This window comes from Mobula hypostoma, chromosome 25 (genome assembly GCF_963921235.1).
Source record: "Mobula hypostoma chromosome 25, sMobHyp1.1, whole genome shotgun sequence".
NCBI classification, from domain to species: Eukaryota; Metazoa; Chordata; class Chondrichthyes; order Myliobatiformes; family Myliobatidae; genus Mobula; species Mobula hypostoma.
Genome location: NC_086121.1, coordinates 27,302,429 through 27,316,945, shown reverse-complemented (window position 1 = coordinate 27,316,945; position 14,517 = coordinate 27,302,429). Strand labels below are relative to the sequence as shown.

The 14,517-nt window shown below is 43.8% G+C and overlaps 1 protein-coding gene across 4 annotated transcripts in view; it reads left to right on the top strand.

Moving 5' to 3' along the window:
• The window catches only part of prdm2b (PR domain containing 2, with ZNF domain b), a 210,699-nt gene that overhangs the window by 58,858 nt on the left and 137,324 nt on the right, over positions 1–14,517 (top strand). For 3 of the 4 annotated variants that reach the window (XM_063033247.1, XM_063033248.1, XM_063033251.1), the window contains 2 exons: positions 7,391–7,470; positions 9,751–9,868. In XM_063033247.1, the coding sequence (XP_062889317.1) occupies positions 7,456–7,470; positions 9,751–9,868 (133 nt within the window). In that variant the 5' untranslated portion in view covers positions 7,391–7,455. Of the gene's footprint in view, positions 1–7,322; positions 7,340–7,390; positions 7,471–9,750; positions 9,869–14,517 lie in introns of those variants that run through there. The other variant, XM_063033249.1, reaches the window with a different exon arrangement.

Sequence of the window (14,517 nt, the reverse complement as noted above, 5' to 3'; positions counted from 1 at the left end):
CTGTGACACTGTAATTTCCTTTGGGATCAATAAAGTATCCATCTATCCATTTAATTGCACCCCCCCCCTCACCTTTGCCGTTCCCCATTTGTGATTCCCTCTCTCACCTTATCTTCTTACCTGTCCATCACCTCCCTCTGGTGCTGCTCCCCCTTCCCTTTCTTCCATGGTCTTCTGTCCACTCCTATCAGATTCTCCCATTTCCAGCCCTTTATCCCATTCACCAATCAACTTCCCAGCTCTTTACTTCTCCCCTCCCCCCTTCCCAGTTTCACCTATTACCTACCAACGTACATCTTCCTTCCCCCCCCCGCCCCCCCCCCCGGTTCTTACCCTTCCTTTCTAGTCCTGATGAAAGATCTCGGCACAAAACCGTTTACCGTTTTCATAGATGCTGCCTCACCTGCTGAGTTCCTCCACCATTTTGTGTGTGTTCCTTTTAAATTTTATGCCAGAATCATAAAGGTTGTACTGCGCAGAACCAGGGTCTTTCAGCCCGTTTCATCCATGCCTTCACTCTGCCTTGTGCAGCTGGATCCTGGGCTTCCTGTTGTCAGATCGCTGGCAGGTGGTAAGAGTTGGTTCCCTCACCTCTGCCCCTCTGACCCTCAACACAGGAGCCCTCAGGGATGTGTCCTAACCCCCCTCCTTTACTCTCTGTATACCCATGACTGTGTCTCCAGCCACAGCTCCAATCCGCTAATTAAACTTGCAGATGATTACTACATTGATTGGCCTAATCTCAAATAATAATGAGGCAGCCTACAGAGAGGAAGTCATCACCCTGACACAGTGGTGTCAAGAAAACAACATCTCCCTCAATGTCGGAAAAACAAAGGAGCTGGTTGTGGACTACAGGAGGGATGGAGACAGACCAACCCCATTAGACAGCAATGGATATGGAGCTGAGAGGGTAAACAGCTTTGAGTTCCTTGGCATACACATCACCGAGGACCTCACGTGGTCTGTACACACCAGCTGTGTGGTGGAAAAGGCATAGCAGCACCTCTTTCACCTTAGGCATTAAAGAGGTTTGGCATGAGTCCCCAAATCCTAATGACTTTCTACAGGGGCACAATTGAGAGCATCTTGACTGGCTGCATCACTGCCTGGTATGGGAGCTGTAGCTCCCTTAATCACAGGACTCTGCAGAGAGTGGTGCGGACAGCCCAGCGCATCTGTAGATGTGAACTTCCCGCTATTCAGGACATTTACAGTGACAGTTACATAAAAAAGGCCCGAAGGATCACTGGGGACCTGAGTCACCCCAACCACAAACTGTTCCAGCTGCTACCATCCAGGAAACGGTACCACAGAAACAGCTCCGGGACAGCTTCTTCCACCAGGCCATTACACTGATTAATTCACGCTGACACAATTGTATTTCTACGCTATACTGACTGTCCTGTTGTACATACTATTTATTACAAATTGTTATAACTTGCACATTCAGATGGTGATATAACGTAAAAATTTTTACTCATGTATGTGAAGGATGTAAGAAATAGAGTCAATTCACTTCAATGCACACTCGGACGCCAAACAATGCTAATCCTATTTGCCTTTATTAACACATACTCCCTTTTACACGTCCCCTATCCAAGTATCTTCCAAGTGCCTTTTAAGCATTGGACGTGGAAAGGGCTGGCAATAGCTACAGTGTTTGAATATGCTGGTAGCTGTTTTACTAAAAACTATTCCGTCACTCTAGTTGATGGCTGCCAATGCAACTTACATCCTTGTTTGTGTATTTGCTGAAGCTCAGGCTGCAGTGATCAGTCAGTCAGAGTCCTAAATCTCCCCATTAATAATCCATTCCAAAGTTTTGTGGGAGAAGCTGACACTTATGGGTCGAAAATATGATTGCAATGCATTTATTAAAGTATACCTCCAAAAAACAATTCGGGCCCTTTACAAACAAGAGAAAATCTGCAGATGCTGGAAATCGAAGCGACACGGAGAATGCTTGAGGAACTCAGCAGGCCAGGCAGCATCTATGGAAAAGAGTTGAGTCGACATTTTGGGCCGAGACCCTTCAGCAGGACGGGAGTGTAAAAGGATGAGGAGTCAGAGTTAGAAGATGGGGGGAGGGGAGGGAGAAACTCAAGGTGAAACCAGGAGGGGTGGAGGGGGTGAAGTAAAGAGCTGGGAAGGTGATTGGTGAAAGAGATGCAGGGCTGGAGAAGGAGGAATCTAATAGGGGAGTACAGAAGGCCATGGAAGAAAGGAAAGGGGGGAGGAGCATCAGAGGGAGGCGATGGGCAGGCAAGGAGGTAAGGTGAGAGAGGGAAAAGGGGATGGGAATTGGTGGGGGGGGGGGGCATATTACCGGAAGTTCGAGAAATCAATTTTCATGCCAGCAACCTGAGCCTGAGTCTCCAGAGGGTTCCTGTACTGTGGAAGACGTCCTGCCTCGTCCCTGTGCCGAAGCCGCCGTGCCCCAGCAGCCTCAATGACTACAGACCGGTGGCATGAACCTCCCACATCATGAAGATCCTGGAGAGACTTGCTCTGGAGCTGCTCCAGCCTATGGTCAGGCCACACTTAGATCCCCTCCAGTTCGCCTACCAGCCCCGACTAGGAGTTGAGGATGCTATCATCTACCTGCTGAACCGTGTCAATGCCCACCTGGACAAGCCAGCGAGCACTGTGAGGGTCATGTTTTTTGACTTCTCCAATGCGTTCAACACCATCCGCCCTGCTCTGCTGGGGGAGAAGCTGACAGCGATGCAGGTGGATGCTTCCCTGGTGTCATGGATTCTTGATTACCTGACTGGCAGACCACAGTACGTGTGCTTGCAACACTGTGTGTCCGACAGAGTGATCGGCAGCACTGGGGCTCCACAGGGGACTGTCTTGTCTCCCTTTCTCTTCACCATTTACACCTCAGACTTCAACTACTGCACAGAGTCTTGACATCTTCAGAATTTTTCTGCCATAGTTGGATGCATCAGCAAGGGAGATGAGGCTGAGTACAGGGCTACGGTAGGAAACTTTGTCACGTGGTGTGAGCAAAATTATCTGCAGCTTAACGTGAAAAAGACTAAGGAGCTGGTGGTAGACCTGAGGAGAGCTAAGGTACCGGTGACCCCTGTTTCCATCCAGGGGGTCAGTGTGGACATGGCGGAGGATTACAAATACCTGGGGATACGAATTGACAATAAACTGGACTGGTCAAAGAACACTGAGGCTGTCTACAAGAAGGGCAGAGCCATCTCTATTTCCTGAGGAGACTGAGGTCCTTTAACAATCTGCCGGACGATGCTGAGGATGTTCTACGAGTCTGTGGTGGCCAGTGCTATCATGTTTGCTGTTGTGTGCTGGGGCAGCAGGCTGAGGGTAGCAGGCACCAACAGAATCAACAAACTCATTCATAAGGCTAGTGATGTTGTGGGGACGGAACTGGATTCTCTGACGGTGGTGTCTGAAAAGAGGATGCTGTCCAAGTTGCATGCCATCTTGGATAATGTCTCCCATCCACTACATAATGTACTGGGTGGGCACAGGAGTACATTCAGCCAGAGACTCATTCCACCGAGATGCAACACAGAGCGTCATAGGAAGTCATTCCTGCCTGTGGCCATCAAACTTTACAACTCCTCCCTTGGAGGGTCAGACACCCTGAGCCAATAGGCTGATCCTGGACTTATTTCCTGGCATAATTTACATATTACTATTTAATTATTTATGGTTTTATTACTATTTAATTATTTATGGTGCAACTGTAACGAAAACCAATTTCCCTCGGGATCAATAAAGTATGACTATGACTATGACTATCAGGCAGGAGGGTACCCAGATGGAATATAAGGTATTGCTCCTCCAGCCTGAGTGTGGCCTCATCGCAGCAGTAAAGAAGGCCATGGATTGACATGTTGGAATGGGAAGTGGAATTAAAATGGGTGGCCACTGGGAGATCCTGCATTTTCCAGCAGACAGAGCATAGGAGCATGGATGCTGCCTGGCCTTCTGAGTTCCTCCAGCAATTTGTGTGTGTTGCTCCGATCCTTAAAATCTCAGTCTCTGGACAATAGGGAGCATTTGGATTGTGGTGGTTCTGTGGGAAGCTCCACGGTGTAGCTGCCTCTCGGTCCCAATTGTTACAGTTGGTCACTTTCCAAAACAGGAAACTAATCAAGATAGAAACACAGAGACGGGAATGTGTGTCTTAGTTTCCTTTTTTCTCTGAGAGAGACGCGCACGTATGACATGGTGGTGTGATGTAACATACCGTTCATGTACTTTTACTTTAACCCGTAATTAATTACTTAAGTAATGAATGCGTAAACCAATATATTTACAATACTACTCAAATATTGCTGAAGTATTAAATACACAACACTCCTCGCATGCTTATCTATATATGTTTGAGTTTTGCAATATTATCCTTGAACACTGATGTGGCACCATCTGGTATCTTTCTTAATTCGCTTTCAGTTAACTTTATCGCAGGGAATGTGGCAAGCAAATAGTGAACGGATCTCCAATCAAGTTGTAGTCGTCTCAGCCACTCACAATCCCACAAAGCTGGCCCTCCTGTTTTTACCACGTACAAACCCAATGTGAATTGTTGGTTGTTGTATTTCACTGTTACCATGTCATTCCCACCAGAGTAATCTTTTCTCCAGAATATCTTCTTAGTTGGATATCTACAGGCTATAGCTCAATATTTTTAAAATGTCATTCAAACTTATTTTGTGAAATGACTGAAACAGCTGAGCCAGTGTCCAATTCATTGTTATTAATTTGCTGTTCACTTCTGGTGTAAGGCATGTTGCTTGTCTCATGTTAGTTTTCACATTGTAAATCTCGAGGCTACTCAGTCCTGTGTCACTCTCATCATTATCAGGTTTTTCATCAAAAAGCTATTTATTTTCATCTGCCCAACATGCTCTTTGTATGTGCCCTACTTTGCTGTATTTTCTGCCAGTTTCACCTTTGCACAACAGTAACACAATTTGTTTGGCCAGGCCGGTTTCTGTCTAGACGTTGCAATTTTGTTCACATTGACTTTCATTCCTGTCTGCAACTCAACTGCATATCTATCTGCCTTTTCCATTGATGCAGCAATTTCAACCATTCTTTTAAATGTGAGTCGTGCTTCAGTTGGGACCTATTTTTGAATGCTTTCTTGTAAAATGCCACAAACTAAGCAATCGCTCAGTGCCTCATTAAGCCCATCACTGACTGACAATGCTCAGATGTTTCTAATTCAGCCACTTGTGCTGAAATGGACTACCCTTCCTTTCGATTACACTTATGAAATGTAAAGCATTTTGCAACCAGCAATGGTTTCTAAATGTTCCTGCCTTACTTTCACAATATCAGCAAAGCTCATTTCAGTAGGTTTGGTTGGAGCAGTTAAACTCCTAAGCAAACTATATGCTCTTTCACCCAATGCACTCAACAAAACTAGCACTCGCTTCTCATTGGCGATTTCATTTGTTTCAAAATACTGCTTAATTCACTCTGTATACAACAACCAGTATCTCTTGTGCAATCAAATGCATCTGTCTTTCCAAATAGTTAGCCATTCAGGTCTTTTTAATTATGATTAGTAATACCCGGTACTCACTGTCTATGAACCTGTGAATTCTTCTGTTTTCTGCCTTTATTTTTAACTTGAATATCTTTCTTGTCTTGCAAAGAAAAAAAAGTACTGTTTTTTTTAAACTCACTGCACTTTTTAAAAACTCTAATGTTTCACTGCACTTCAACAGGTAGGTTGTCATCTGGCATTTGTTTTAAAACTTTGTTGTCCCCACTGTTGTGTTTGCCATTCACGTACTTTTACATGTAATCCATAATGAATTATTTAAACAAACAAAAATTGCATAATTGCAACCAAGAGAAAATCTGCAGATGCTGGAAATCCGAGCAACACACACAAAATGCTGGAGGAACTCCACAGGCCAGGCAGCATCAATGGAAAGGAGTACAGTCGATGTTTCAGGCCGAAACCCTTCGGCAGGACTGGAGAAAAAAGCTGAGCAGTAGATTTAAATGATGGAGGAGGGAAGAGAGAAACACAAGGTGACCGGTGAAACCTGGAGGGGGAAGGATGAAGTAAAGAGCTTGGGAAGTTGATTGGTAAAAATTGCTTAATCAAATAATATATTTACAAAATTACTCAACCATTACTGAGATATTAAATATACAACACCAATGTTTAAAACGGATTTGGAACGTACTTGTATAGGAGAGGCGGAAAAGGAATATGACCTTAATGAGAGCTAATGGGATTAGCTGACCTCTAGTACTGTCTTCAGAGAGGGCACATCCCCTCTGTGATCACATGGCTCCCGCCCCTGGCAGCTCTAGTTTCCTCCAATATCCCAGACATACTGGCTGTAAATTCACTGAAGTGACTGTGCACTGCGCACCACTCCTGAAATCTTGCTGCATTGGTTACAATAGAATCAAACTTCTGAAACTCAGTTTATCGTACTCCACTATCTTATTCACATCAGTCCCCTCCCCTGCTCCCCTCTGTGCTGTGTGGACATCTTTTTAAAATACTTGCAACTGTGTCAAAATCTATCAGGGAACTTGCAAAAAAAAATGATGGTGTGGCCGGTCAGATGCGAAGGATATTCCATGCAATACAGAAGTAGACTAGCAAAGACAGAGCTCAGCTCACAATTATTTGACTGGATAGGCAGGGAGATGCGGGACGGCAAAGTGGTAGCATCAACATCAGCCAAAATTCCACTTCTAAACAATTTTGATGAGCAGTGGCATTATGAGAGAAGGAATCCAAGTCACCTGTACATGGAGTATTCCTTTCTGTTGTAACAAATACTGAAGATACTGTAATCCTGAGCATAGATATTGAAGATGTCAGTATTCTTCTTATTTTGACCAGTTACACTTGGCTGTGCCTTCAGATGCCTTATTACTACACTCTGAGTTTCCCAATAGCCCTTGACGCAATTGAAAATGGATTTAAACAGATGTACAAGCAGTCTAGGAACTGCAGATCCTGGAATCTGGAGCAATAAACATTCTGCAAGGTAAAACTCCAAGGATTTGGTGCACAAAGGAACCATTGATGTTTTGGGTTGAAATAGAAGTCCCGATGCAGGGTTTCGATCTGAAATGTCAACAATTTCTTTCCTCCCTACAGATGCTGCCCAACCAATGGAATTCCTCCAGCAGATTCTTTGTTGCTCAAGGAACCACGCGCAAACTAGTTTGCAACAAAGACTTGAACTCCTCTCTCCTCCATTTTTAAAGGTTACCTCTGTGACAAAACATTTGGCCATCAATCCTCAACTCAGAATACTACCAAACACAACTATGTAGCACCTTTGACTGTGGTTAAGTGCATTGGACGAATGTAAGTAGTTGTCAATTATTTCTTAAAATGTATCTTTCCTTTACTTTGTAGTGATGTGAGCCATTGACTGATTGATTCAAAGAGTTACCCACAATCAAGAGGTCCTTCCGTTCGCGATGGAGGAACTCGATGTGAGTGTGTAGTGTCGATCAATGAATAAGAATTGTGTGTCTTTAGTGTTTATTAATTATGCATTCAACAGAGGAGGGCAGAATGGGGTAAAATGGATAAAGAACAAGGATATCAGAAGAAGGAGAGAGGAGGTGGCCTTTTTCAGGGCAGGGTGAAGATATATCTTTCACTTTCCTGCAATCTCTTTACACCTTGTGCTAGCTGCATGGCCTGGAATGATGTTTTGCATGGTTATCATGGCTGTTTTTATTTTATGTGTGGTGTAACATTTCCTGATGGATTTGCTGGATCTGGAAGAGATTTGCACTATAGGTTGAGAATTACCAGTTGGATACAGTCCACGGTGCATCACCTCCTAGGCATCCACCCTAGTACAAATCTGTCATTTCAGCCCACTTGTCTGAGGAGAGGTTAAACTTCTGTTTCGGATTATCTTCAGGAATGCTATAAACAGCATCTCCCACTTTGACAGAAGAGAAGGTTATCACTGAGGAATTTGTATTCATGCTCCATTTTTTTCTCCTGTTTTCAGCATGCATTTTTTTTTAAAACAGATTTTCAGGATCATTTGTCTTGTGATGACACTTGACTACTTAACCAAGCGAGAGTTCATAGGTGTGAAATCGCATCTGGTGCCCCAGCAAAAGATCTTTATTCCTTATGTGAGCCTAACAGTGAATGTCTGGTAGCCAGTTGTAATCATAATTCAGCCTCATTCCCTCTTTTTGAAATTTCTGGTCATGAACTCTATGTTGCATTGATTTCTTGTAAAATACAGTAGGACATGGAAAAGCAATATTACTCTTCAAACTTACACTGGCTTGTGAGAAACCCGATGGGTTCCATCCAAAATCCTAGCAGTTTCTTTTTGAAATGTTAATCCATTTTTTTTAAGGATCTCTATCTACCGTCCTGTCAACAGGGAATTCAAAATCCTAAAATAATGAAGAAAGGTCATTGACCTGAATTATTTACCCTGTTTTAATCTCCATTGATACCCCACAGCTTGCTAAGTATTTACAGTGTTCTCTTTTCATTCTGAAGCCTTACTGCCCAAAGCAGTAGAAGTTTTTTTTCCCCACCTGTAGCCTTTGATGCCTCTGTCAATTATTTTATAAACTCCTTTTAAACGGAAAATAGTTTATCTTTACTTGTTCTATCCAAACCTTTCATGATTGTAAACATCCCTGATCTTTGCTCCCTGGAGAACAGTCCCAGCTTCTGCAGTTTATGAATTTGGTGTTAATCCCTTATCCCCAGTAAATCACTCAAGGCTTTGCATCTTTCTCAGGTGGATGTGTAGAACTGGGGCTCAATATTCCAATGGGCTTTGAGCATAGGTTTTACATTGGTTTTTGTCACAATTGTCTTGTGTTTTGTGAATTCCCTTGTGTTTCGTGCTGTATGCAATTGGCAGATTCAAGGGACTAAGCTGATTTGTATTGAAATTCTGAAGTTCTATCTGCAGTTAAGTAACTGTGCTTGGAACATGGGACTGCAACTGGGTCATACAATTCATCACTAAGACACTTTGCTTAGTGTCCCTATCTATCTGTGGATGTTAAATATTAAACGGTATTCGCTAAAGCACCATTAGGGCATTTAAGGCTGAAATGAAGGTCCTCCATCTTTGTCTAGCCTTGACCACAGTGAAGGAACCTTCATCGCTGTTTCCGTAACAATTTCTTTTTGACCATTCAGTGTTATTAACCCTGAGCTGAACCCCCGAACCTGGAGGACTGGAGGACCATTCTTAGTCTGGTCTCCACCTTTGATCTGTTTGGCATGGGTGACCCTACCAAAAGTAAAAGCATAAAGCCCTGACTCCAGGCAATATGGCGCTCTGGGTAATTGAGGCCTGCAAGCCTCCAAACCCTATGACAAAGTCGTGGTCTTCTTGGAGAAAACAGAATTAAAGGAAAAGTGTACTTGTCCTGTCCAAACATTAAAAAGTGCAAAAAAAAACCCAGATCTGAAATCAAACCAGAAAATTCTGGAACACTCTTCAGGTCAGGCAGCACCTGTAGAGAGAGAAACAGAGCCAACATTTCAGCTCGTGTCCTTTATCAGAATCTTTAGCAACAGTTCCAGAATAATTAGTTGTGTGAAAATACACTCTACGTCGTAAGGTTTTGAGATGGAGTACTGATTTTTCCACTGAGTTAGTTGGCTACTTCAGAATAGGAAGTTCACTCTGAATGAGAATCTTGTTTGTTGTTTTTAAAGTGATGTTATAATTGCTAAGCTTATGACTTCTGTTGTTTTATCACTTAATTCAGAGCAATCTAATGTCTGCACCCAAAGTGGAGATGTTAGTTGATGTGCCCCAGCGTATACTGAAGGGACTTCCTCAAGAGGTGACCTTACAGCAGTCAGCAGTGGATGAAAGACGCCTAGGTGAGTGTTTTCATTGACAGAAGCTGAAAATGATCAGCACCTTTGGAAATTAATTCTGCACCTGTTCTCACAACCCCTGCATTTGTCATTTTACGTTGGACCCGTCTGATCAAAAGCTTTGAAGACTGATAGTTAGCACTCCTCATGTTTGTACAAAATGGAGACTGACCAGAAAGTTGACTGCACACAGCTTTACCTTGTAAAGCAGGAGGAAAGAGTCACTCTCCATATCGTTACACAACAGTCCATTGGTGACATAGCCATCTACTGTTTTTTTTTGGTTTTGGATGTCTTCTGTGATCCCCAAACTTTCTATTGGCAGGTTTTCAGCAATTTGCTCATTTGAAGTGACTTGCATGTGACCTACGAACCTGGGTCATATCTCCTGCTTATTCCTGTCTCTCTTTCCGGTTTCACACTCCCAAAGCAGGCATGTAGGTTCATTCTGCCATAATACCGCTGTAGTTCCAGCTAAACGCAAGTATTTTAACACTGGTTTGCAGCACCCAGTCATAAACAGCTTTTACTAACCAAAGTTGTTGAGAAAGAAACGCGGACAAGTGCTGATCAGAATTCCAGGGATAATGATGTTGAAACCTGTCTGGGTACAGTTGTTCTCTAATGTAAATAAATTGAATAAATGCTGGAAATGCTTACCACGTCAAACAGTATCTGCGGTGAGAGAAGTAATGTTAATAATTTGGTTCAATGATCTTTCGTCTTCCGTCTGGGCTTCTGGGTATTTCCTGCACACTTTGAAAAGGAGAGTGTAACACTACGCAGTGTGAATCCTCCTAGCATTGGCATTACTGTTTTGGAGGCTGACATTAGTTTGTAGAATGCCTACAGGATGGCTTTTTGGAGCAACTTGTCCAGAAGCCCACCAGGGGACCGGCTGTTTTGGATTGGGTGCTGTGTAATGAACCTGAGGCGATTAGAGAGCTGGAGGTAAGGGAACCTCTTGGAAGTAGTGATCATAATATGATTGAGTTCAGTTTCAAATTTGAAAAGGAGAAGCTGGTATCAGGTGTATCGATATTTCAGTGGAACAGGGGAAATTACAGTGGTATGAGAGAGGAATTGGAACAAGTCAATTGGAAAAGTAAACTAAATGGAGGGACGGCAGAGCAGAATTGGATGAAATTCCTACAAGAAATAAGGAAAATGCAGGAAAAATATATTCCAAGAAAAAAGAAAATCATGAATGGAAAAATGGCACAAATGTGGCTAACGAGAGAGGTTAAGGCAAAAATAAAAGCAAAAGAAACAGCGTACAAGGAAGCAAAAATTAGTGAGAAAAATGAGGACTGGAAGACTTTTAAAAACTTACAGAAAGAAACTAAGACAGTCATTAGGAAAGAAAAGATGAATTATGAAAGGAAGTTGGCGATTAACATAAAAAAGGATACTAAGACTTTTTTAAATATATGAAGAGTAAAAGAGTGACAAGGGTAGATATGGGACCGATTGAAAATGATGCTGGAGTAATTATAATGGATAACAAAGAGATGGCGGAGGAACTGAATGAGTATTTTGCATCAGTCTTCACAGTGGAAGACATGAGCAATATACCTGATAGCCAGAGGTATCAGGGAATAGAATTAGGTACAGTCAAGATAACTAGAGAGAAAGTGCTTGGGAAGCTAAGTGGACTAAGAATAGATAAGTCTCCCGGCCCGGATGAGGTGCACCCAAGGGTTCTGAAGGAGGTGGCTTTGGAGATTGTGGAAGCATTGGAAATGATCTTCCAGGAATCAATAGACTCTGGCATGGTTCCGGAGGACTGGAAGGTCGCAAATGTAGTTCCACTATTTAAGAAAGGAAGGAGGCAGCAAAAAGAAAATTACAGACCTATTAGTCTGACATCGGTGGTTGGAAAGATATTGGAGTCAATCCTCAAGGACGAGGTTATGAAATACCTCAAGGTGCATGACAAGATAGGCCGAAGCCAGCATGGTTTCATGAAGGGAAGATCCCACCTTACCAACTTATTGGAATTTTTTGAGGTAATCTCGAATAAGATTGACAAGGGAGAGGCTGTGGATGTTGTGTATTTGGAGTTTCAAAAGGCCTTCGATAAGGTGCCGCATATGAGGCTGCTTAATGAGATGAGAGCCCATGGAATTATAGAAAAGATATTGGAATGGGTGGAGCATTGGCTGATAGGCAGAAAGCAAAGGGTGGGAATAAAGGGATCCTATTCTGATTGGTTGCCGGTTACTAGTGGTGTTCCGCAGGGGTCGGTGTTGGGGCCGCTTCTTTTTACGATGTATATCGATGATTTGGATTATGGATTAAATGGTTTTGTGGCCAAGTTTGCGGATGACACCAAGATAGGTGGAGGAGCAGGAACTGTTGAAGAAACGGAAAGGTTGCAGAGAGACTTAGTCAGTTTAGGAGAGTGGGCAAAGAAATGGCAGATGAGATACAACGTTGACAAATGTATGGTTGTACATTTTGGAAGAAGAAATAATCGGGCAGATTATTATTTAGATGGGGAGAAAATTCAAAAATTGGAAGTTCAAAGGGACTTGGGGGTCCTCATGCAGGATACCCTAAAGGTTAACCACCAAGTTGGATCGGCGGTAAGGAAAGCGAATGCTATGTTGGCATTCATTTCAAGAGGAATAGTGTATAAGAGTAAGGAGGTGTTGATGAGACTCTATGGGGCATTAGTGAGACCTCATTTGGAATACTGGGTGCAGTTTTGGGCCCCCTATCTTAGAAAGGATGTACTGATGTTGGAGAGAGTTCAGAGAAGATTTACGAGGATGATTCCTGGAATGCAGGGGCTAACATATGAGGAGCGTCTGTCGGCTCTTGGATTGTATTCATTAGAGTATAGAAGAATGTGAGGGGACCTCATAGAAACGTTTCGAATGTTGAAAGGGTTGGACAGAGTAGATGTGGAAAGGTTATTTCCCTTGGTGGGTGAGTCCAGGACAAGAGGCCAGAGTCTTAGAATTAGAGGATACCCAGTTAAAACAGAGATGAGCAGAAATTTTTTTAGCCAGAGGATTGTGGATTTGTGGAATTCGTTGTCACATATGGCTGTGGAGGCCCGATCATTGAGGGTGTTTAAGGAGGAGATTGACGGGTATCTAATTAGTCAGGGTATCAAGGGATTGGGGAAAAAGCCGGAAATTGGAACTAGATGGGTGAATAGTTTAGCTCATGGGGGAGCTGCGGAGCAGACTCGATGGGCCGAATGGCCTACTTCTGCTCCTTTGTCTTGTGATTAGAACATCCTTGAAGGCGAAGTCTCACAAGGCACCAGGCCCCGACGGTGTACCTGATAGAGCACTGAAAACCTGTGCCGACTGACTGGCCGAAGTGTGCAAGGACATCTCCAACTACTCACTGCTGTGATCGGAGGTCCCTACCTGCATCAAAAGGGTGTCAATCATACCTGTGCCCCAGAAGAGCAGGGTGAGCTGCTTCAACAACTATCATCCTGCTCCGATGAAATGACTGGAATTAACTTCTGCCTGAGCGAGGACTTGGACCCACTGCAATTTGTCTGTCACCACAACAGGCCTTCAGGTTGGAGGAACAACAACTTATATTCCGTCTGGGTAGCCTCCAACCTGATGGCATGAACATTGACTTCTCAAACTTCCACTAATGCCCCACCTCCCCCTCGTACCTCATCCATTATTTATTTATATACACACATTCTTTCTCTCTCTCTCCTTTTTCTCCCCCTGTCCCCCTCACTATACCCCTTGCCCATCCCCATCCCCTTTTCTTTCCCCCTAGAGGCCTCCTGTCCCATGATCCTCTCATATCCCTTTTGCCAATCACCTGTCCAGCTCTTGGCTCCATCCCTCCCCCTCCTGTCTTCTCCTATCATTTTGGATCTCCCCCTCCTCCTTCCACTTCCAAATCTCTTACTAGCTCTTCCTTCAGTTAGTCCTGACGAAGGGTCTCAGCCTGAAACGTTGACTGCACCTCTTCCTAGAGATGCTGCCTGGCCTGCTGCGTTCACCAGCAACTTTGATGTGTGTTGCTTGAAATTCCAGCATCTGCAGATTTCCTCATGGATGCAACCTCACTGGTTTTCCACTTGGCACTGAAACACCTAGACAACAGTAATGCAGATGTCAGGCTGCTGTTTATTGGTTAGAGCTTAGCATTCAACACCATCGTCCTTTCAGTACTAATCAACCTGCTTCAATGCCTCCCTCAGCAACTGGGTCCTTGGCATCCTCATCGGGAGCCCACAGTCAGTGTGGATGGGAAATAACATCTTAAAGCTGACAATCAATACAGGTGCATCTCAAGTGTGCGTGGTTAGCCCACTGCTCTATCCTCTACACTCATGACTGTGTGGCGATGCACAGCTTGAGTACCATCTATAGATTCATCGATGACACCTCTGTTGTTGGCAGAATCTCAGACGATGGCGGGGAGGTGTACAGGAGTGAGACTTGTTGGCCGGTTAAGTGGAATTGCAGCAACAACCTTGCACTCAACGTAAGCAGGACCCAGGAACTTATTGTGTACGACAGGAAGGCGATGAAGGAGAACATACACCAGTTGTGGTTGAGAGGACTGTGGTGGAAAGGGTGAGCAGCTTTAGATTCCTGGGTGTCAACATCTCAGGATCTGTCATGGGCTCAACACATTGATGCAGTCATGAAGAAGGC